Here is a 23,400-nt window from a genome sequence, read left to right on the forward strand (position 1 = left end):
ATAAATGAATCAGAAAGGATCTAATTAGTTCAGCAGCACCAAAAACTAGTAAGTAGAAACATCAAAAGAGCCAGTGGGACATTACTTTTTTTTGTCAGACGTGCTGCAGAGCTGCCCTTCAGAACTCTCTGGTTCATATCTGGCAGGAGGAAAGCCTCACCAGTGGAGGTCACAGCACCTGAAAAGACCTGGAGCCAAAGGATGCTCGCTGTACCTGTGGCCTGCAGCTCCCCAGCACCATCCCTGCACGTCCCGCACGAATCCTGCCCCATCAGGAGCTGTGCAAAGGAAGGGCGGGGCGGGTTCCTCACCTCCTGTCTGCGGCAGGAGATAGAACATCCTGAACGCCCCTTTGCCTCCTTCCCCCAGAGCCTCGGCGGAAAAGAAAAGGAGGAACAGCCACTTGGGAGGTGCCTCAGCTCCCACGGAGACACGGCAAGGGAGGGAGATACAAAGGACAGCTGAGCAGATACTGCACCCAGCACAGAGCCACAGCACCTCCCTGGAGATGGCCTTGGCCTCCCGCGAGTCCCTCCGGACTCCTACAGCTGCTCCTGCCATACAAATGGAAAACGTTTGTGTGTGCACACCTCAGAGCCTCTTAGGAAATACCTGTGGAGGCATCTCAAAGTTAGAACACTGTGTGTACAGATTTATTTATTAAAGAACAGTGAGAGGACTTCTATACTTCAGCACATAGCCGTGGGCACCCGTGCCTCTGCAGCACGCACCGCATGGCGAGAACATCACACTCTGCAGGAGTGCAGCCTGGCTGATTATGGCAAAGAATTGTTCATACAATTCCCTGAAGTCAGAAAACTTCCATTTAAATATAAGCAAAACCTAACACAGTGGTCCATTGTACTTAAGGAATTATTTCTCTCTAACCCTGAAGACGTGGATATAGCTTGTATCTCCTCGAACAGATGTCCACCACCCAGTAATGTTTCACTCCACTTAAGTAAAAGCATCACATGCAAGAGAAGCAATAAAGCTGTAAACAAAGACCTTTCACTACTCCAGGTCCATTCCATACCCAAAGCCCAAAGGTTTCCTTCTTCAATGGAATAAACAGGACAGTATTTGTTAAGGTTTAAGCCATAGTAACAACATTTTTAAGGTGCCTCCTCCAATAGATTTCAACATGGTTCGATCTGCAGACCTATAAAAAAACCACACAATTATGTGATGGAGCAGGACAGAGAAAGAAAACCTCCTTTCCAGAAGACTTGCTCTTCTATTTACCAGAACATCTAGAAGGCAACAGATCTCACAGGGCCAGGCTGACAACATTCAGCATTGCAGCTCTGGGAACTACTGCAGTATGCACTAAGCTCCACTCACACCTCCCAAGGAATTCAACTGGAGGTCAGCACCTCAAAAGTTACCCATGGTCTCCTGTAATCTAGAACATCAAACTCAAACTGCTGTGATACAAATCTCCTCTGAGGAGCTCCAACACAAACCTCTGAGGAATTAAAGCACCACTCCAACAAACCTTCACAATCCCAAGAAGACATATGGCACACGCCAGGCAAACCAGCGAAGTTTTCTAAGAAATCATACTGAAACTCATAGATTTAACAGACAGATGGCCCACAACACCTGCAAGAATTAAAACACAAAACCTTCTCTAAAGGTAACACCGAATGCTGATACAGACAAACAAAGCCAGGCTGTGCCCTGCTGCAGCAATCAGCAGCGCTCTGCAGAGCAGTCCCAGTGCACAGTCCCAGTGCATGCAGCACTGCCCAGCTGCCCACAGATACAACTGGAGTAGCTCTGTGTGCTAGGGGTAGTACTGGGAGAGGGACAGTATTTATGAAAATAAAAGAACTGAATTGAAGCCTGTATGCTGCTGTCTAGAACTTACAGTTACATTTGTACCACCCATTCCCTGGGGGAAATGACATACAATACAAACAGGCCTAGTTGTTCAATTATTCAAGTATTAAAAGATTCACAGAAAAGCATCTGAGAAACATAACATTTTAATAGATGAAATAAATACTCCAGTACATGCAAGATAAAAACTGACATTGGAAAAAAATTAAAAATCACTTTTGTTATAGTGTAATTTTGTTTGTTTGTTTAAACACTCACAGTAGCTTTTCCCCCAGTTTGGAAATCAACACATGGAAAACATAATCACAACCTCCAGTCCTTCCACTCCTACACACCAAATGCACTTCTAACCTAACACTTGATGCAAAATAAAAAAAGTCATACAAAACAGAAACAAACAAAATAGTAGCTACATCCATCATCTATGTGTTGTTGGGTTTTTTTCATTTTTTTAAATGAGTAAGAACTGAGGTAACCTTTTTCCTGCACAACCGAACAGCAAAATTTAGAAGGGAAATTTCGGAAGACAAGACAAGACAAACTTTAAAAACCGCACCCAGCGCGATTAAAGCTCTTTTTTTTCTCCTTTTTCTAAGATACCCCCACCTCCCCAAATATAAAAAAACTTTGAAACAGTTTTACCACTTGTGTGAAGACCTTGTTGAATAAAGGAAAATTTATCTGCAGATACTTGCTTAACTTTAAAGTAAAATAAAAAGAAGCCAAAACTGGCTACCTTTATTAGTACATATATTTTGAATATGTTCTGCTTCTTCACCACATGAAATCAAAGGATTGGGCTCATCCAAGCAAATTCTTTGGTATACAAAAAAGGGGTGAGGAGGTGGGATATTATTTTCCTTTAGCAATGACTGGGATCTAAACAGAAGATGTGGGGGTTAATTCACAGAATTGGAGTTCACTGGCGGTAAAGTCCTGGGTGAAGATCTTTCTCTTAGTGCCTGAGATAGCAGGTTGCAACCATCCGAGACGGCGCAAGCTGAGTTCCTCAACCGTTCCCTGTAATCGCTCATTTTGGTGCTACTTTCGGGGTGTTGGGCTATATCCCTGAGGCATTGGGTCAGGAGCACACAAGCAGATACCACACTCATGGCTCCTCCTAGGATGGCAGTTTGCACAGCTTTGCCCTCTGGATTAATGGTGGCAGCTTTACCCAAAAACTGGGGCTCAGTGGCAAAGCCCACCAGAGCATAGACAGACTGCACCAAAGGTCCACTGAACAAGACGCACCGGTTCCTGGTCAGCTCGCTGGGCGAGGTCTTGACCTCCTTGACACAGGCCAAGAGGGCAGAGGCGCTGGTGCTCATACATTTGACACTGAGTTTGAACTGCTCCTTAGCAAATTTATCCTTGGATTTCTCACTGGCCAGCACGCAGGCGTCTGTCAGGAATTTCAAGTTCTTGGACATGTTCTGAGAAACCTCCAGCAGGAGCTGAGGGCTCATATCTGCCAAAGGGGTGGTCTTCAAGACCCCGCAGCCGTGCTCCACCTCATGCCTACACCGGGTCACCTTGTAGCGATCCACCAAGCCAGGCATGGCAGGCTGGGCCCCTGGAGTCTCCACTGCAGCCAGGTAGGCAGCGTGGGCAGAGCACTCGGTCAGGGAGACCACCAGCTCCCCCATCTCCATCAGGCTTTCTCCCACCTCCCCGAAGCGTCCCATGTTGAGCTGGCTCTGGACGTCATGGGTCAGGATGGAGAGTCCTTTGGTCCTGGCAATGATCGTGTCCCTGCACTTCTCAAAGGACTCACCGAAGACAGACAGACTCTCGGTGTTCACCGGCCTGGTCTCGCTCGACAGCAGAAGCAGATCGGCCACCAGTTGCATCTTGATCTTGCAGTGGTCGCAGATAGAGATGAGCTTCTTCCTCTGCAGGGAGCTGCTGCTGGGGATGCCGCCGCCGGAGACCTCGCTGCTGGACTTGCCGGAGCCACCGCTAGCCATAGCGCCGGGGGGGCACTCGCATGCCGCTCGCTACCCCGCTGCTGCCGCCTCCGCCGCCGCCCGAGCAGTCCCGACTGAGCCCGGCAGGATCGCTCTGCCTTTTCCGCAACATCATTCCATTAATCGCCGGGAGGCAAGAAAAGGCTCTGGGCGCCGGGGCTGCCGCCGCTCGGGGAGCGAGCTCGGCCGGGGCGCCCGCCCCGCTCCGGCGCCAGCCTCCGCTCCTACGGCGCTCCCGCGGCGGGGCGGCGCTCGCCGGGCGCCCCCGGGCCCCGGTCTGGCATCCTTTAGCTAAAAATACGTAATTTTTTTTTTTTCCTTTCCTTCTCGCACGCTGGCTCGCCTTCCTTCCACCGTCTCGTCCGGCTCCCCGGCTGCGGGATCCTGCGCGAAGTTCCCTTTACCAGACGCAGTACCTCAGGGACGCTCCGCCGCCGCGCGGAGTTGTGGCAGGGGCGCAGCCCTCCGAGTTGCTACCGCGCCCCCGGCGCCTCCGGTCGGGGAGCGCCCGCCGGGCGCAGCTCGCAGGGGCCGGAGGGGCGGCGGCTGCGCACCATGTGCCGCCCCCGGCGCCCGCCGCGGCCCCGGCTCGCAGGAAGCGCCGCGGAGGGTGTGGCCCGCCCGCCCCGCCGCGCACCCGCGGGGAGCCGGCCCGGGAGGGGAGAGGGGCACGGCGGGGAGCCGGGACGCGGGGGACCGCCGGGGGAAGGAAAAAAAAAAAAAAAAGAAGAAAGAAAGGAGGGGGGTAAAAAAAAAAAAAAAAAAAAAAAAAAAGAGCTGCACCGGATCCGGGTGCTGGGGCGGGCGGGCGGATCCGTTCCCCTTCCTTTGCCGCTGCCTCACTCCTTCCTGCCGCGATCATTCACGCGGCCGCTGCGCGCTCGCTCCCCGCCGCCGCCGTCCATCCCCTGCGCCCCGGGCCCTCCTCGCCGGCTCCCGCGGTGGCCGCCGCCGCACCAACTTAGGCTCTTCCCGCAAACAAGGGTGGTGGCCGCGGGCTGCAGCCTCGGATGCTGCGACCCGCCCGGCCTTGCGCTCCTCCTGCCATCTTCCCTGGCTGAGCGGCCAACTCCCAAGGAAAAAAAAAAAAAAAAAAAAAGGAAAAAGAGGAAAAAAAAAAGAGGGCTAGGAAACCTTCGTTTAAATTCCCTTTCTCAGGCTTTCAGACAAACTACTGGGAAGCGGCGGCTGCGACGGCGCTGCCAGCCAGACGCTGCACGGCTCCGGGGGAGCTCCCCCGCCCCGCTGCCTTTGCTGTAACCTCACTTGAGCCTATCGAAATCTTTTGTGCGGTGTCACCGCCCTTCGTTTAAATCCTGCCCTCCCCCCGCCGCCGCTCCGCGCCCGCCGCCGCTCGCTCCTCCCAGGCGGAGGGGGCAGCAGCGCCGGCACCGCCCGCCGCCGCCGCTGCCCCGTCCCCGCCGCGCCGGAGGGGCTCCGGAGGGGCTCCGCGGATAAACAGACAGCGGGGGATGCCGGAGGAAGAGGCCGCTGGGAGGAAGGCGAGAGGCAGCCGGACAGCGGCCGCCGGGAGAGCGCGGCCCGGGTGCGCGGCGGCGCATGGAGCAGTCGGATACCGGGGAGCGAGGAGCCGCCGCCGCCCCAGCGCCGGGGCAGAGGCGGCCCGGCTGCCGCTCCCCGGCCGGCCCCTGCCCCGGCAGCCCGCCAGGTGAGTGCGGCGTTCCGCTCGGAGCTCCCGGCCCGCAGGGCAGCGCCCGTGCCGGGCTGTCCCGCTCCGGGTGGCAGAACCCTGCCAGCCGGCACCGAGTGACAGAGCCCGAGTGAGCGCGGCTCGGAGCGCGGGCCCGCCGCTCCTCATCCCGCGGGGCTCCGGCTGCTCCGGGTACCCGGCCCGGGCTGGCCCTCGGGAGTGCTGAAAACGCGGGATGGGGGATTGCTGCGGCTTTCTTTACACAGAAATAGTGCTCTCAGCACAGGCCTTGACCCAGATTTTAAACCAATGAAGACGAATTTGGTCTGTTGGTCTCCCGTTTCTGTCGCTGTTTTTGAGCACTGGTTACTGTTTATTAGACTTTAGCAGGGAAAATGTAAACCTACTGACACTGCTGTGTACTGAAAGCTCTACAAAGATTCCTCTGATCTGTTTCCATTCTGCAGCACACCAAGAACTTTTTGAGATGATTCTTGTCGAAGCAAGATGTTACGCTCAGTAAACCTGAGGCACACATCAGATTCTGTCCTGTTGCACAGTACCTGCATGAATATAATTCTGATTAATCAAAACCCTTGTTGAAACCACATCTTACATTTGTTACGTATTTTGCTGTAGCTTAAGCTGCAGCTAAATAATAGCATTATTTTGCTCCTTTCAATCAGAATTCTCTTTTTAAGTCAGCTGCCTAATTCTAGGCATTTCCAATGCACTTAGCAGGTTACAGAACTCCAGAAGTACATTTGTCCCAATCCACAGTTTACATCCTGCTACATTCCTACTGCTTCATGGGTATAAGTGACCTTGAAATAAATGGAAATTGGACCAGATTCCTCACTTGCAGTTGCAGGTCAGATCCAATGATATCCTGGCACAAATAGAGCCTACCAAATGGATTCCATACATTTAAAGAGCTTCAGACAACTTTATGTGCACATATTCTTAGCCATTAGCCAGAAGATCCTTTGGCCTTCTCCTTGTAGAGCAGGATGTGAGCAGGATGAACACAGAGGTGAAAGCAGGGGTTAACAGGATGTACATATCTGAGGGCAGGGGAAGCCCTTGCCATAAAGCCAGGCTTGAGGAAGGGGGTAGATACTGGTCTATGGGTGTGTCAGAAATAGGGCAGTTCTCCACCCATCCCTCCTCACAAAAACAGTGTGAGGGAAATTCTGTTTACTTGAGTCAGATTATTGCAGTTTCAAGGAAGGTCATGATTTGGGCCTAAACAATTCTGGCTTACTGCCAGCAACTTGTTTTCAAAAGTATAAATAGGAATGATTTCAGAGTACTCTGAAAAATAAAAATCAATGGGCAGAAGAAGCCGGCTGAACTGTATTTCAAAGTATTTCCAGATACGTCCTTAAATGAGGTGAGATAGTATGCAGCACAAGGAATGTCTCTCATAAATATTAACCTAGTTTATCTTTAATGAGGATTGACTACATTTAATTAGGGTTTGAAAGATTTCATTTTAGAAAACATAGGTCTCATCCCTGGCTGGAAGAGGTGTTACATGACCTAATAATCTTTTCCATTTTTAGATGCTGCTGCCTGCCATGATGCTCTATGTGATTTGTGCTATTCCCCAAGGACAAAGGGGAGAGATCCCTGGTTTGGACAGGTCCTGCAGTGCCTCCTCCACCAGTCTCCCTCCACAGAAACCCAGCTGGGCCTTAACCATGGCAGTTCCTGACCAAAGTTCTTAGTAAATGCTACAATATAAAGTAAATATTTTTCTAGCTCTTACAACCCATCCACAAGACTGATCCAGTCCTCATCTGCCTTGGTAGGGGGAAAGCTGGTAATTTTTGTCCTGTAGTAGGTGTTGCATGTGGACAGTGTCCAAGAAAGTCTTGCCAAATGCCATTCTCTTCCCATAGTAGCCCTGGGTGTTTAGCTTTTCTGCATATTAAATGTTTGGGGAAGAGTGACTTGGCTTTTGCTTCTTGAAAAAATAATGTAGAAAATACCACCTTCATTAGTCATTTTTACCATGCAAGTGGTTTTTCCTGGAGCAGGTCCCTGTTAGATCCATCCTAGAGACGGTAGGGTTGCTGCCTAGGTACTCCTGGCCTAGCTGAATTCCCTCCTAGTCTGTGTTTCCCATGAACATGCAGTCTCATTCTAAAAGGCAGCCTTGGAGGTGGATTCTCTTGGGCTGGTAACCTGAGCAAGGTACGTGCTTTGAAGTGCCAGTACCAATCACATCTCTGGGACTGAGGAGGAGACTTGTACCCAGTGATGTTTGGGGTGGGTGTTTCCTTCCTAAGTCTTCTGCACATCTCTTTCAAGGAGAATGTGTTCACACCCACTTACTTCATGGCTGCTGAGGTGATCCACAGGACTTGGGCAGCTCACTGAATTGGTATAAAAACTCGGACGATGTGAAATTCAGGTGGCCATGCTTGGCTTTAAAAAGATTTCACTGACAGAGTCTGAATGAATTAACTGTCTGGGGTTCAAACCAGCAGGCATTGTCAGATACAAGGGATTAAAAGGCTTTTTAATGTGGCTTAGTAGTGTACAGAAGATTGGCTTACTTGTATGAGCTCTTCTTTTGTCACATTGATCTTTATTTTGCATTGTGCTTAGTACAACAGAAACTGGAGGCTGAAGTCTTCTTTCCTGAATATCTGAAAGAACTTGGCCATTTTATTGCTTAGTGAAATATTTTATTGTGAAGGAGGAATTGATTTTTGCCAGTGTAGCCACTGTTGAGTAATAGCTGAAGAATACCAAGTTTAATAATTTCATGAGCACTGTATGTGGCCAGGTGGGTGAGAGGAAGTTACTCTATGGTTGGGTTGTACTTCTTTATATTACTTTCCTGTATAGATGTATTGATCTAACCTAATAGGGAGCTAGCTGATGAAGGAATAAAAGGCAATTCAGTGGTTCCCCTGTGTCAGCTGTATGTGACTAAACCCATGAGGTGGTAATTAGAGGAATGATAGCTCCAGTTCTGAGGGATGCAGCTGGATCAGGCTGTAAACTAAAAATCATAGGAGGATAAAGTTGGCAGAGACTGATGGAAGAAATATTTCAACAGCAAGGCAGACTTTGCAGAAGAGGGTGGATGAAGATGGGCCTTCCTCTCTGCAGCAGTGTAAGTACACAGAAGGAATGGCAAGTTTCCAAGAAAGACCAGCTTATTGTTCTTAAGATCTATTTTGTCTTAAATGCTTTGGTGCTGAGTAAGTGTTTTGTGGTCAGTACTTACAGCCATTACTTCATGAGAGACTTAAAACTGTGAGGTCTGGGTCTGTCTCAGGTCCACAGAGGTAGCCATGGTCAATGCACTGGGATGCAACCTGAGAACTGGTCTTGCTTGTAGCCAAAAACACAGATCTGGAGGAACAGTTAACTAGGCACTTGAGACAGCAAAGTGCAAACACAGTCACAAGTTTTGTTTCTTTTGTCCATAAATAAATAGGTTTTAAGACAGTGGGTGGTCTTTCACATACAGGTTTAAAATTCACATACAAATTTAAAATTAACCTTGGTGTCCTGATGTGGTGGTTTGTGTTTGTTCTTTTTTTTAATATGGTATAGTCAAAAACACAGTATCAAAGGTAAGAACAAATTTATTATGTAGACAACATTAGTGTAAATATCCCAGTAGTGGGATCCTGGTCAGTTCCTGTTTCTCAACTGAAAGGTAATACAGCAAAAGAGGTTTTTCTTTTGTTGTCCTTTTATTCATTATTTATTGCACTGTTGTCACCACTTGCTGTATATAATCAATTGGTTGTCCCCTGGTGTTACCATGGATATTTAATACATCAACATGGGAAAGAGACACATTTTTATGAAAAGGAAAATGCAGCTACAAAACTCCTCTTCAACTGAATGGACAGCTGTGCCATATTTCACATGATACAGCCAATAATGGCTTTTTGCTTCTTGTTCTTGCCTGCCTTCTACACACACACACACATCCCTCCTGCACCTCGTGTGTCTCGAGGCTGCCCAAGAGGTGCCGTGTAGCTCCTTGTGTCCATTCTCCCTCTCTGCAGCAGGTGAGAAGGGCCAGAGGCAGGTTTGTAGCCTTAAAACTCAGGAGCACTCAATGGAAGAATGGCAAATGCTATTGGTTAGAGTGGTCCAGCATAAACAGGAATCCAAGACCCTCCCTTAGACTCTTACGTCTGGGTTTTTTTGAGATCAAAGGAGAACATGGTATTTTGGGCAAAATGTGCAAGGGCCCACCCTTCCTGAATTGCACTTCTGGTTGTATGTTCTGTCCTGCAGCTGTAATAGTCCACAGAAGGGTTTGGGTTTCTCCCCTCCCTGCCCTCTTTCAATGTATCGTGAGAGAAATTTAATAGATGTTTTCACAGGAGTCGCTGATCCTACACTGTGCCTCTGTGTTCTGTGAGCAGGGCTGCTGATCATTAACAATTTAAGCCTAGCACCTCTAATTCATCTGAAGTTCATGCAATGTATTACTTACATTAGATGTAGGTGCCAAAACTGACCTGTAAACCTAAAATGAAATTGGGACTACAAAATTAATTTCATTTAGGTTGTGAAAATTAAGCTATAAATGGAATTCCTGTGGGATCTGTGTAAATCTTCTTTGACATTGATTTAATGTAATTCTTTTTTTTTAATAGGGTAACTTTAAATTGTGTAACCAGTACATAGCTTTAACCAGCACAGATTTGTAGCAAATCTTGCAATAAGATGAGTACTAAGAGGAACATTCTGTGGTGTGTCTGAATTTAAGGATCACACTGTATAGCTCTAATGCAGTTGACTAGAGAGTCAGGCACCATACCCCCTCCCCAGCCCTGAGCAGGTAGGTAATGACACAAAGCTGTGGTGTCATTTGTCAAACATCTCCGTCTCATCAATGAATTTTAATTTATAAAATGCATGTGCACAGGATAACACAAATTCAGGGTAAAGATTTATTTTATGTTCAAAACTCAAGTCAGAATCTGAATTTCAAGGTTAGTACCTGAATTAGAATTTCATATCCGAATCTCCATAGTTGATCCCTGATCTGGGAAAATTTTGAATAAAAGACTTAGTTTTTCAAATTGGATCCAGGAATTCAAGATCTGACTAGCTGTGGAACAAAAATTTGTGTTCTCTTAATAGATGGCAAGTAAGTGTGCTTATCTTATGCATGAAATTGAATTGAGGACTGAAATTATTCTGAATCATTCAAATGTTCATGCTCTAGATGACAGCATATTCTGCTTGCTGTGCTGCTTTTTTTCTTAGACATTTTGTTGTTTTTAAAGATAACATGTTCAGGTCTGATTCTTCAAGTTTAATTCTGCCTGTGAGTAAATTCAGAGGGTTGGAGTAACACATGCACTATCTGTGCATGAGAGCTCGGGCATTAGATTCTCTCTGCAGGGGAACATTTAAGGTACTTGAGATAATTTGACCTATGAAAACAATAATTTTGAATGTTTTACTGCAAGTAACTCATAATATCCTGACATTGTGTAAAATGCATGATAGCGTTTTCAAACAGGGAAGAATATGCTGAATGCTGGGACATCTCAAAACTTGCCTTAAGTTTTCTGGGTCTCTTACTCAGCAAGTCTTCTGTGTTGGTTAAGACAATATTGCCCTGGTCCTGCCCTAAACCAGTAGGTGCAAAAGTCTGTGAGGTTGTATAAGAGTCAGATCTCAATCATTTTGGATATCCAGAATTACCACTACAAGGCTGCCTTGCACAACACTTAATTCATGTGGGCTTCTATTAAACATCTTTTTGTGTCAGTAGTCTTCTTGAAATGAATTTATTCTTCCAGACACAGCAAATGTTGATAGTAGGCAGCCCTGGCATGTTCATTCTCCTTTCTGCATGTTTATGTCTTAATTGTCTGTATGCCCTTCCAAGAAGGCAGGCACTGCCTTTTCCTTAATGAAGTCAAGTTCTCTGTTCTTTCTAAGGTTTAATTCCAAGGATTGTCAAGGAACAAACTTTAAGATTCTACTGTACTATATGTGCAAAGAAAAGTAAAATATGACAAACAGGAATCCACTTTAAAATAGAAAATTGCATATAAAACTCCACCACCAGCTAAGACTTGAGAGAGCTTTTGGCAGTTAAAAATTCACATTCTTCTCCCAACTCATAAGAAAGAATGGTATGGAAAATACATTTTGCACAAATATAGTTCCAAAAATGGGAAAAAAAGAGAGAATCTCAAACTTCATTAACAGAAATTTAGAACATCCTGAATCCTCCCATATTACAGCTTAACCCAGCCCTGCTCAATAATGAAAACAGTTTACAAGGGAAGATAGATTCGCCTTTCTGATAAGAAATAATTTTATAATCAAAACTTTTATTATAAAACTTGAGTGCTGCAGAAGCAAAAATGACAGTCACCACTTGAGACCTTCCCTGGCACGACTAGATGGGACTTTCAGCTACAAGGTAAAGCATTTGCCACCTTACTCTTGCAATCTACAACAAAAATAGCCATGTATTATCTGATACATTCTGTACTGCAATCCTAATAGTGTTAGCTGCTAGGACTATAAAAACTGTTAAGAAATGTGAAAACACTTAAGCTATAAAAAGTGTATCGGCACGATTCAGTAGATGCTCTGATCAAAACACAATGTGCTTCAATAAAAAGAGAATGCAATTTAATTTGCTCCTGTCGGTGGTATGTGCTGCCTTGCATTTGTTTCTTGCATGGGGAAGAGGAAGAGCAGAGAACAGGGGCTGAACAGGTGCTTGTCCTGCAGCTGACCCCACAAGCAGCAGACTTGAACGAGTCTTCCCAGACACAGAATTTTGCCTGAACAGAGAGGTAGTTGCAAAGTCAGAGCCAAGCATGAAAATGACCTCCTTTTCAAATTAAAGCTTTTATTGGCACAACAAGGAAATGTGTATTGTTGTTGGTGCAGTCCTGGGTATACTGAACAGTTCAGTATAGGTGAAAAACTTGTTCACCTACCAAAGGGAATCAAGTTACTTTTGAGATCCATATCTGAACGTAGTGTCAGACATTAAAGAAAGTAAGTTGGCTTGGTTTGTTCTAACAAGAAAAAACAGAATTCAAGAAAATATTTCCTAGTAGAAATTAAATGAAAATACTTTACACTGCAAGTCCAGCATTCTAAGATAGAATCTTTATTTTTTTTTCCAGTGAATGTATGCATGATCCAATAATAACAAAAGTTAGCAGAAACCTATTTTAGTAAAACCTCATTAATCATGGCAATCTGATATAGTATACCTGATGTTCATTATATTTAATGAGAGATCACTGAACAAATGTGCTCATTAGTGGCTCTGGTATTGGACAGCTCTGTGAGAAGTACTTGTCTAAACCCTGTTTCAGTTATGTACATTTAACAAGCTCCACGAATAGCTCTGGGCTGCTTCCTGTTCCTCAGGCACTGGCAGCTTGTCTGAAATGTTATAAAACGCTTGGAGGCTGCAGCCCAGGCTGGTTGTGTATGGGGGTGCTGAAATCTTGGATCCCACATCCTCCTCTGCTGTTTCTCACGGTAAGTGTGCTTGGCAAGCTGCTCCTTCAGGTGCCGTGTCTCCCTGCTGCTCACCAGCTGCGTGGCCCTGCAGTGTCTGCTCGCTTCAAGAGTCAGCCCAGGCTTTGGAGAGCCTCCCCAAACCCACACCCCTGCCTCCTGACTGCTTTTGATTTCTGTTTGCACACCTTGCCCATAAAGGCAGTGGGTTCCTGGTTCAGTATGGGGCCAGAACTAGGTCATCTCGGGTTGAAACTAATGATCTTTAAAGTCCCTTCCAACCCAAACCATTCTATGATTACAGCATTCTATGATATGGTAACAGAATTGGGGTTCAAGAGTTCTCTCAACAGAATTAGTTCCTCTGCTCTGAACCTGGTCTGCCTTCAATGCTGAAGTGGAAAAGCACTCTGTTCACTAATCAGCCTGACTGCAATTAATATCTACCAGTAGCAGTAACAACGATGCTTCCTTGAATTCCCGAGTTTATACTTGCTGGAATCCACGGTGAAAGGTAGAAGAGAAGATTGTGCTATTTGTAATTAAAATGCTACCATGAGGAAAAAATGAAGATTGGCGTGAAATAAGGCTGTGCAGACATCCATGCATGTAATTTGGTTTAGATAATGGAAAAACAGCCTGTACAAAGAAAAACCCATTATCTCTTTTTTTAATTATTATTATTTGTGTGGTCAGATGTTCTGGAGTTGTATTTTAGTATCAAACAGCATTAATTTTAATAGTTTTCCTTTAGAAACCTAATATTGCTAAGACAGTAGTCAAAATCAGAATACTCGTGCAATGGGCCCAGTTCCCATCACACAGATCAGCAAACCCAGATACTTTTCATACTGTTTTTTTAAAAACAACACGAAGCAACCACATAGTTTAGATGCCAGGCGCTGGGCCCATCATTTATTTACTCGTTTTATCCTCTCAATGCCCAGCGTTCACCCCCTGCTCGGGCCCTGCAGGACCGCACCGGGAGCTGCACCGCCCGGAGCGGGGCTTGGTGCGGGGACAGCGGCACCCGGGGAGGCGGCGGGGGGAGCCGGCAGCGCCCGTCAGCCCCGGCCGCTCCGGGGACCCGGCCCGATCCGCCCGTCCAGCTCCTCCTCCCGGCCCGATCCATCCCGCCCCGCGGCCCTTCCATCTCCTCCTCCCGGCCCGATCCATCCCGCCCCGCGGCCCTTCCATCTCCTCCTCCCGGCCCGATCCATCCCGCCCCGCGGCCCTTCCAGCTCCTCCTCCCGGCCCTGGCGCTGCCCCCGCCCATGAGGCGGCCGGGGCCGCCTTCCCGAGGGCGGCAGAAGATGGCGGCGGCCGCGGGCTGGGCGCTGCTGGCCCTGGCGCTGTGTGTGAGCGCGGCGGCCGCGACCGGCGGCTCCGAGGGGAAGCGGCGGGAAGGGCCGCCCAAGAAGAAGGACATTCGGGACTACAACGACGCGGACATGGCTCGGCTGCTGGAGCAGTGGGAGGTGCGGGAGGCCCGCACCACGCGGAGGGAACGCTGCGGCTGCCGGGGGGCGGCGGGGCCGGGCCGGGCCGAGCCGGGGCAGCTCCGCGGGGCAGCGGCCGCTCCGCCCGGTCCCGGGCAGGGGGGAGTCCCCGGGCCTGGTCGGGACCGGGCGGGAGGGAGCCCCGAGCCTGGTGGAGGGTGGCCGGTGCCGTGTTCCTTCCTCCGAGGCTCCGGGTCATTGTGTGGGGGTTTCAAAGTCGGAGCGAGCGGCCCTCAGTCTGCCCTGCCCGGCTGGCCCTGTCCCGCCTTCCCAGAGCCCCAGCACTCACCCGCTGCTCGGTGCCTGCCAGCCTTGTCTGGCTGAAAAGTCCGGTTTTTTCGAAGTATTGAGCGATACACATTATGTGACCGAGGGGTGGATACCAGAAGGAATATTAATTTCGCGTTTACATGGTAGATACGTTGTTTTGGTTTGGTATTTCTTTCCTATCTTTCCTCATTGTAACAACTTCTATTTCCAGCTCTCTCTCATCACCTTCATCCTTATCAGCCTGCTGCCTTATAACTTTCCTTGGCGGTTTCCCATCACTCTCTTCTCCATGTGGTTGTCATGCCACTGTTAGGTTCTTTTCACTGTGTTATGTTCCGTCATCTTCTGATAAATGCTAGAGCACTCTTCACTATCATTTATTCTTTCCTGTGAGGTTTTTCCCTGGAATATTTTGCAAAAAACCCTGAAAGAAATCATAGAGAGAAAATTTGTGTTTTATGGAACACCAGTTGCAGCTGTAAGTCAAGGTGGAGAGGTGTGTTTTATATGTGAATTATAGATAAAATAACTGGAAGTATGGGTGCCTACCTTGGTCCTGGTTGGCAGGTTATGGATCGTTACTCCATATGTCCCTTTAGGAAGAGAGGTTCTTAGAAAATTGAGTTAAAATTTTAAATAAAATTAATAAAAGGCTCAAAGTTCACTTCTCTGTTAGTGGTATCATCCAAGACCAGCAGGCCCAGCTTCCAAAACTCAAGGCTTAATATTGCCCAGCTTGAACCAAATTTGGCCTTATAGGAAAAAAAAACCTTAAAAGGTGAGCATCTCTTTTTAATGAGATGGCTGAAAGGGAGACTCGGGTTAATGCTGTTGTAACTTTTGACTGTATATTCTGCTCCAGCCCTAGTGGGCAGGTCAGGAGGCTCTGGAGGGTTTTTCCTTTTCAGCTGGAGCAGGTCCCTGATCCAGGTCACGGTGTGCTGCACAAATGCAGATGTGGCAGAGCAGCTGGGGAGTCACTGCTGGGGCTGGGGGTGTCCCTGGGGAGAGGCACACAGAGCAAAGCAGGGACCGAGGCAGGGCTCAACAGTTAGGGGCTGTTTGGTCTCCTGGGATGGTCAGCTGCAGGGCATTTTGCCTGGTGGGAGTCAGGACACATAGGGAACATGAAAGGCTTGAGGGGGGTGGAGGAGAACAAAGGGCATGAGTGCACTTGGTGGAGTGGGATGAGGAACAGAGGGGCCACTGAATTCGGGTAAGAGCAGGAACTATGCTTGGGAATGAGGGGCACAGGGTATAGATCTGTACAGAATCAAATGTCATTACTTTCAACTGAATGTAATTACTCCAAAGATTTTTTATTTCCCTGGCAGTTAGTCTAAACCCATTGGAGGATGGTGGTTATGACATGCTTGGGTTCTGTCACAAGCCTGTGTGTGTGGCTCCAGCAGCTTTCCCAGCAGAGCAGCCACCTCTCTGCCCAGGGTCTCGTGCTGCCCCTTGCACCATGTGCATGACTGCCTGGTGATCCAGGAGGGTGATCTGGTGGAAAACAGGGATGGGCAACAGGGCAAAGAGGCAGAGGTGCTTCAGCAGCTCAGCTGCACAACTAGAGCTTGGAGGAAGCCACTGAGGGATTTTCCTCATGGAAAGGGACTCTCCTGAAGCTTGGAGTCCTGGGGAGCTGGACGCAGAACTGAGAATCTGGGTTGGAGGTCTCTTAGTTATTGAAGTGTCAAGTGCTTTAAATAGTTCATTACTGTAACAAGCTCAGGGTTTCTCAGGCTTGACTCTGATCATTGAATAGGCAAAGCAATTAAGTGGCATATGTTACTAATGTTTTTAAAAATCAAAATGCAGGTGTTCATGAGAAATTCCTGAAAATGGGAGCCGAGGGGAGGAGCAAGTGAAGGAATATGCAGTTTTTCCTGTGTCTATGTAATGCTTTTCCTCTGGGACCTCATGTTACTGTTTAAGTGAGTGAGTTTGTGTCATGGGGTGACTTTATGATGCTGAGTTGTATCCACATTTGTCTGTTTAGCCCAGAAATAAGTTTTGCACCCTTAAAACTAGGTCTGAGAGTGAAGGGGGAGGAGAAGGAGAAGCGGTGGAATGTCTGAGGCAGCTGTAGTCAAAAACATAGAGATAGGAGCTTTAGCCTTCCTTCTCATAGACAGCAGGAGAGAGCTCTCCTTTGCTTTTAGTTAGTTTTTAGCTGAGGCAGAGAAGTTCCTTGGACTGTGGCTTTTCTTTTTATTCAAACTGATTGGCCCTGCTGTGGACCAAAAACCCAGGAAAACACAGGAGCTCAAGCCTGTGGCCCACCAGGGCCTGGGACACGGCTTTCCAGTGCAGGAGGGACTGGTAAGAGACTGGGTGAGCTGAGCTACACCCCACAAAAGGGACCTTCTGAACTTGCCATCTCTTCAGAACAGCGAGAGGTTTTATTGTTTAATATTTTTCATTTTTTATGTTTGTGAGTACTTTGCATCTTAAATAAACAGGTTTTTTTGCACTTTTCTCCAAGGGAATCTTTTCCCAAACCAGTAGAGAGAGGGGCCACTTGAATCTGCTTTCTAGAGGGACCCCTTTGGAATTTTCCTCCCAAATCTGCCACAAACCAGGACAGTCTGCTAGACTTTTCAAAGCAAAAGCTTACACTTTTCCTTCACTTTTTTCCTTTTAGATAGCTTTAAGCACAGCTGCATGACATTTTGTACAGGAAATAAAATAAATGCCATCTAGGGGAGCTTTTGGCATAAAAGCTTCTGATAATACTCCCATTCACAGTGAAAGAATACAACTTCAGGAGCATTTACTTGAATAGTTAGGAAAAAAATAGGTAATACATAGCTTATGTTGTCACTAAATCCCAAGTCAGTTTCTGTATTTCATACAGAGTATTTGGAAATGTTTCTTTCTGCCTTTTTATTTCAAAACTGAAGCTGGCTTTGCTCTAGTCAAACCAGACTTAAGCTTCTTTTAATTGTGGAGAATGTTTTTTAGTCAATCACATGAGATTTTGTATTTTTACTGTACTTTACCAATTTGACCATTCTCTGGCCTCCTGTAAGATAAGTTTCCTACTTAGTGGTGGCAGGGACTTTCTTGGGCTCTCCTTTCCTCCCAGTTCACTCATTTGAGAAATTTCAAGGCGTGTGAACTACTTGAAAGTGCATTTCAGACTTGCAAATTGAAACAGAGACATAATAAGGAAAGAAAGGATAAAATCTAAGGCTTCTACAGCTTCTGTTCTGTAGTCCATAAATGTTAAAGTTTACTGTTACAGAAATCAAGTTCTGACTTAATGTAAGTTGTCACCTTATTCAGCTCATAGTTGTGAGCTGTTTTAAGGGGCAGAAGTTTGATTGTGCCATTCCAAATATTTAAATGGCTGTCAGCCTCAGCAGAGGCATCAAGAGGTTAATTTTTGTCTTTTTTGTGGGAGTGATTTACTCTGGGTGATGTTGTCAGGCTGTGAGCTGCATCTGTGCATTAGAAAAGTCATGAAACCTTTAATCAAAGTCCTGTGGCATAAGCACACAGAAGGTCTGAATTCTTGTGGGTTTAATTGTTTCAAGACACAAAGTAAGGGAACTTAAATACTCAAGCCATCCCATGATTCCCAGAAGATACCTCTGAAGGCAGTATCAGATGAATGTTTTTTCATATATGTGTGTATGAGGCTTTTTATTGCAACTTTCCCATTTCATCTTGCATGCATAATAAGTATTTGTGAAACTGTGACAGAAAAAAAATACCATTTTATGAGTTTCATAGGTGGAATTGTATTGAATTAGCCTTAAGGCTGAAATATTTCTTAGTATGTGATAAAATGAGATTCCACCTGTCAGTATGAAAATGTGCATCATTTTCAGGGGAGGGTTATAAATGGAAAGAGCACTCTTGGTGAAGTATCTTGAAACAACAGTCACTATTCCTTTTGGTTTCACAATCTCCATCATTCAGCTAAAAGATATTTTATCAAAGCACAGTTATTCTCTAAACAAAGAGAAATTTATATAAAAAAAAAAGGACTCAAAATATATTTGTGGAACAGTTGAGTTTAAAGCTTCCTTGTTGTTTTCAAAACAGAAAGATGATGACATTGAAGAGGGAGATCTCCCTGAACACAAGAGGCCTCCAGCACCAATAGATTTCTCAAAAATAGATCCAGGCAAGCCTGAAAGCATCCTGAAGCTGACAAAGAAGGGGAAGACTTTGATGATGTTTGTCACAGTGTCAGGAAACCCAACAGAAAAGGAGACAGAAGAGATCACCAGCTTGTGGCAAGGCAGTCTCTTCAACGCAAACTACGACGTGCAAAGGTGAGGTGTTGTGCACAAGGATAAAGTTCTTGCCTTTGCAGAACCCTTTCTTTCTGCCTGAAAACCTTTTCAACTGTTCATCTTTTGCTGTTCTCCATCATCCATTACTATTTCTGCTTCTTTGTCAGTTGTGACAAAACTTGTGGTGTGGTGCAGAAACCTCTTCAATGCTTGTGCACTGTGTGTGTATAGCCCTGATTCTTTTTATCTCACTATGGTTCAGCTGTTTATCAGTTCTAGCTGCAGTAGTTTGCTTCTGTGTGCTTGATGGAAAACCTCACACTCTGAAGACTTGTCACCACAAAAGGCTTTTTGTTCCCCTGTTAAAAAATGTGACTCCTTTTCTCTCTGAGAGAGCATCATTTTGAAACAGAAGAATGTTGTGCTCTTTATTGAGGCTGAGAAGGGTTGCAATAAGTGTATAAAGCAAATTTAATGCTAGTAGTGGATTTTACATAGTGCCAAATTAGTTCTAAATGTGTTACCTAATTCTTACTTCCTTGATTACTTACTAATATACTTAATATGTTTTATTCTTAAATGTCATAGAAGATTGTTCTCTTGTCCCCACCCCCAGGCAACATCTAGACCAGCTTCTTGCTCTTAAACATGTGCCTCAGTCATAGAGATTCTCTGAGCAAATGCTGGAGTGTTTGAAAAGCACAGAGTTAACTGAAAAAAATATGGATTTTTCCTCTAGGTTTATTGTTGGCTCCAATCGGGCTATCTTCATGCTGCGGGATGGTGGCTATGCCTGGGAGATCAAAGACTTCCTGATAAATCAGGAAAGGTGTGCAGATGTTACTTTGGAAGGTCAGGTTTATCCTGGCAAAGGGGCAGATGGAAATGAGAAAGTGAAAAACAAAACAAAACCTGAAAAGGCAAAGAAGAAAAAAGAGAAGAAATCCAACGGCGTCAAAGAGGACAACCGAGCAACCAACCAGAGAGAGGAGCTATGACAGCCACAGTACCCAGACTGAATCCTGCTCTGCTGCTCCTTGAAGGGAACCTGCTGATGAGTCCTGGGTTTTGGGGAGGAAGGAAGCAGAGACTACTGAAGCTTAAATTTATGTTGAAATTCACAAGTTTACTCATTGCTGTTGGCCATTTGTTTAGTTACAGGAAAGGTAATGCTTCATGGCAGCAATTGACTGCTTTAGTTTGTAATTTTTTATGCTTTTGTTGTTGTTTAAAACTAGCATACAAATCTGTGTGTCTAACATCACAAAATTAATTTAAGTGGAGAAGAAGAATTATGGTCTCAGAATACACTGATGTTCATCTGTAGTAGCTGTGTCCATCTTAGGTGTGCAAATCATGGATTCACAGCTGCTGAGAGGCAAGTGCAGTGTGAAAAGTTTCTCTTGGAAGATGGTTTGATAGCCATAGTTGGCACAAAACTGCCCAAAGTAGCAAAGAATAGTGGCCAAAGATGCCTGAAATTACAGAGTTTAGGACATGTTTGGTTAGACTGCCTGTTTCTTTAAAATAAACTCAACCCGTTGTGTCCCAGGAAATCTGTGCTTAGGAGTGTGATGGACACTAGGTAGGAGCTCTGCTCATGCACGCCAGATCTGTACAGGAGGGACACTCTGTGCCCTTCAGAAGTGAATGGATTGGAGTACCTGCACGAGCAGTGTCAGGGTGAAAACTGAAGACAAATCCAGGGCATTCAGGTTGCTCCTGCTGCTAAAGGACTGTGCCTGTGGAAGCACCTGTTCCTTGTGCCCCATTACTCAGGCAGTGAGCTGGAAGAAAAAGCTTTTAACTCTGAAGTTAATTTGGTTTACTGATTTAATGGTTTGTTTAAATATTTGAAAAAGCACTAGTTACAGCACAGAGTTAAACTTTGAGTTAGACATATCACTTACTGATGCTGATGAGGTTAGATTTTGGTGGGTTTTTTCCTCGGTACAGATTCCTGACTTGGCTGATTGTAAATTACCATTTGATTCGAATACTATGAAGTTGGACATAGGGGAGCCAATACTTTGTATAATTGGGGAGGTTTTATTATTACTCAGATTGTATTGAGTCAAATGCTTTGCTTAGAATTGTTTCCCTTCTGCCTTACTACCAGTTAGGGACAAAAGGCACCGAGTAGTCTGGTCCACATCATTTTGCAGAGGATGAGCACAGTATCAACTGTCTTCATTCAATACTGGTGTGGTGTTACTTTTTCTTTAAGGTGCTAAAATCCAAGTGTTTTGGATAAAAGGTCCTAATTGAACCATAATGGTTGATTTTGTGGAATACTTCGGTATCAAAAGTATGAAACTGTAACTGAGTCCTTGTTCTAAAATAAAAGATGTCACCAAACTTACTGTTTTGAAGAGTAGTAAAACCTTTTAAATATATATCTGCATTTGATTATGTGTTCAAGAGGCAGACTAACTCATCTTTGGTTTCTGTATGTCAGGACTAAATGATGTTGATGAAGGTTCCAGTTGATTAATTGTATTTAATTTTACTTATATTTGTATGAATTTAGAGTAAAGAAACCTTTGCAGCTACACTTCATTAAACAGGCCTGTACCTGTTTGAGTGGAAAATTAAAATTTGTTTCTCCAGGATTAACTATTACTTTTTATATTCTACTACTAATGCAGATGTGCAGTGGAGTTGAGAAGAGTCTCAGTAGATACTTGGATAGTTGAGATCTGCAGTCCAATTTTTGTGCATAACTAATTTATCATTTGGTCACATATTCTGGGTTAGCACCACCTTTTGTAAACAATACTGCTTCTCAAGGGAACCACAGAGGTCAGATGAAACTATAAAAATGAAATATTAATGAGTTTTTTCTTTTCAAAGTTAAGGTATAGAGGTGACAATTCAGATTTTGATCAGAAAGACATGGAAGTGCAATTTTGTATTCCTCCTAATGTTATTTCCTTTTTGATCAGGTTGGGTTTGAGACTGTTGGAGAAACAATTACTACACTATAGCTATAGCCAGCTTTTTGAGTCTAGATACTTCAGTCATTCAAAAATCTACATTTACAGTAGATTGGGTCTTTGTTGTTAAAAGGAGCTTTGTTGAAACTGAACTAGCCAATTGACTTTTTTTTGTTGGTTGGTTGGTTGTTTCTGGGTCAGTTGCCCATGCCTAATGCAGGTGAGTCTTGTGCCACATAGCTTAATCAAATTTCAAAGTGTTTGGGGGGTTTTTTTGGTTTGTTTGGTTTTTTTTTAGGTTTTTAATTTGATGACTTGACAGTTGCTTTTTGATATAAAACACAAAATGCTGCCTTCACAAAATAAGTTTATTTTACGCTTCCATTTTTCTTCTCCCTTTTTCATGCTTTACACTAAACAAATACTGAAATATACCAGTAAGTGTAATATGGCAGTCTGGCAGGAGCTACTTTACCCCAGCCAATCTTAGCTATGACAGTTCATTACTCACGAATAACCTGAATTGCCTTTTAAAACTGGTAAAGTCTTTGAGGCAGTTACACTTGTCCTGGGACAGGACAAGTTATATGGCTAAATGTTTGGTGATGATTTAAGAAGCCCAAACCCTATCACACACATGAATATATATATATATATATATATATATATATATAGCCTCAAAAAGTTATGTAAGACCAGGAATGTTCTATGAGTACCTCAGAAGAAAGATGGAGTCTCCTTTGGAGGCTTATCAGGCTTTCAATAACAGATTTTTTGGTTCCACATACAGGACATTGAGATACCTCCTTTAAAACTAATTTCAACCAGTAGGGTAGTAATTATAGCTCTTATTATTTCCTTTTTTTTTTTTTTCAGTTCTATACAGAGGTACATGGAAAATCATCTATTTCCATGACAGCGAAACATCTGCTGCCTTTCTCCTCCCAGCATAGTGGCTTCTCTGTTCTAGTGCTATAACTAACTCTTCTGAGCTACTGTTAAATTTTTAACCCAGCTGTCCTACTCAGAAAAAACAGTTTGTCAGTGATGCTACACAGGATGTGGTTGCACTTTGTGAAAAATTTCCAATGGACAATCAACTTTTTATGTAATAAAATACTGGAAAAAATACTCTGAGTTTTGTTGATTCGGGGTTTTTCTTTAAACTGTTCTGACACAAACTTCAACAGGTTTTCTGATCTTAACTTAGAGTGGTCAAAGCATTTCTCTGAACAGTCAGGTCAGCCTTGACTTCCAAGAGAATCTATTTTTCTGTCACTGTTCCTGGACTCTTGCAATTTTATCCCAAAAAGGAAATCATAAAACACCATTTTGTAAAGATATGGAACAACTTACTTTTATCTGATATTTGGCTACTGTTCTCAACGGGTTTCTGGTAAGGCTTATAAATTATTTCCATTCTTTCATCTGTGGCTCATTTCCCTTTTTAATCAGGGAGTAACACTGCTTTTTCCAGAGGTTTTTTGT

At 45.1% G+C, this 23,400-nt stretch overlaps 2 protein-coding genes across 2 annotated transcripts; one reads left to right on the forward strand and one right to left on the reverse strand.

Annotated features, from left to right (window-relative positions):
- Positions 1-1,975: 1,975 nt before the first annotated feature.
- TLNRD1 (talin rod domain containing 1) lies at positions 1,976-5,073 on the reverse strand. The gene has a single exon (XM_053954865.1). The coding sequence runs from the start codon at positions 3,810-3,812 to the stop codon at positions 2,745-2,747; it is 1,068 nt and encodes a 355-aa protein (XP_053810840.1). The 5' UTR covers positions 3,813-5,073; the 3' UTR covers positions 1,976-2,744.
- Positions 5,074-14,115: 9,042 nt separating this feature from the next.
- On the forward strand, positions 14,116-23,043 carry MESD (mesoderm development LRP chaperone). The gene is given in 5 exon segments (XM_053954961.1): positions 14,116-14,435; positions 18,783-19,015; positions 19,716-19,945; positions 19,948-20,142; positions 22,789-23,043. Coding segments are annotated over 5 exon segments (939 nt in total). The 5' UTR covers positions 14,116-14,231; the 3' UTR covers positions 22,866-23,043.
- Positions 23,044-23,400: the final 357 nt, after the last annotated feature.

Source organism: Vidua chalybeata, chromosome 13 (assembly GCF_026979565.1).
Source record: "Vidua chalybeata isolate OUT-0048 chromosome 13, bVidCha1 merged haplotype, whole genome shotgun sequence".
Lineage (NCBI taxonomy): Eukaryota > Metazoa > Chordata > Aves > Passeriformes > Viduidae > Vidua > Vidua chalybeata.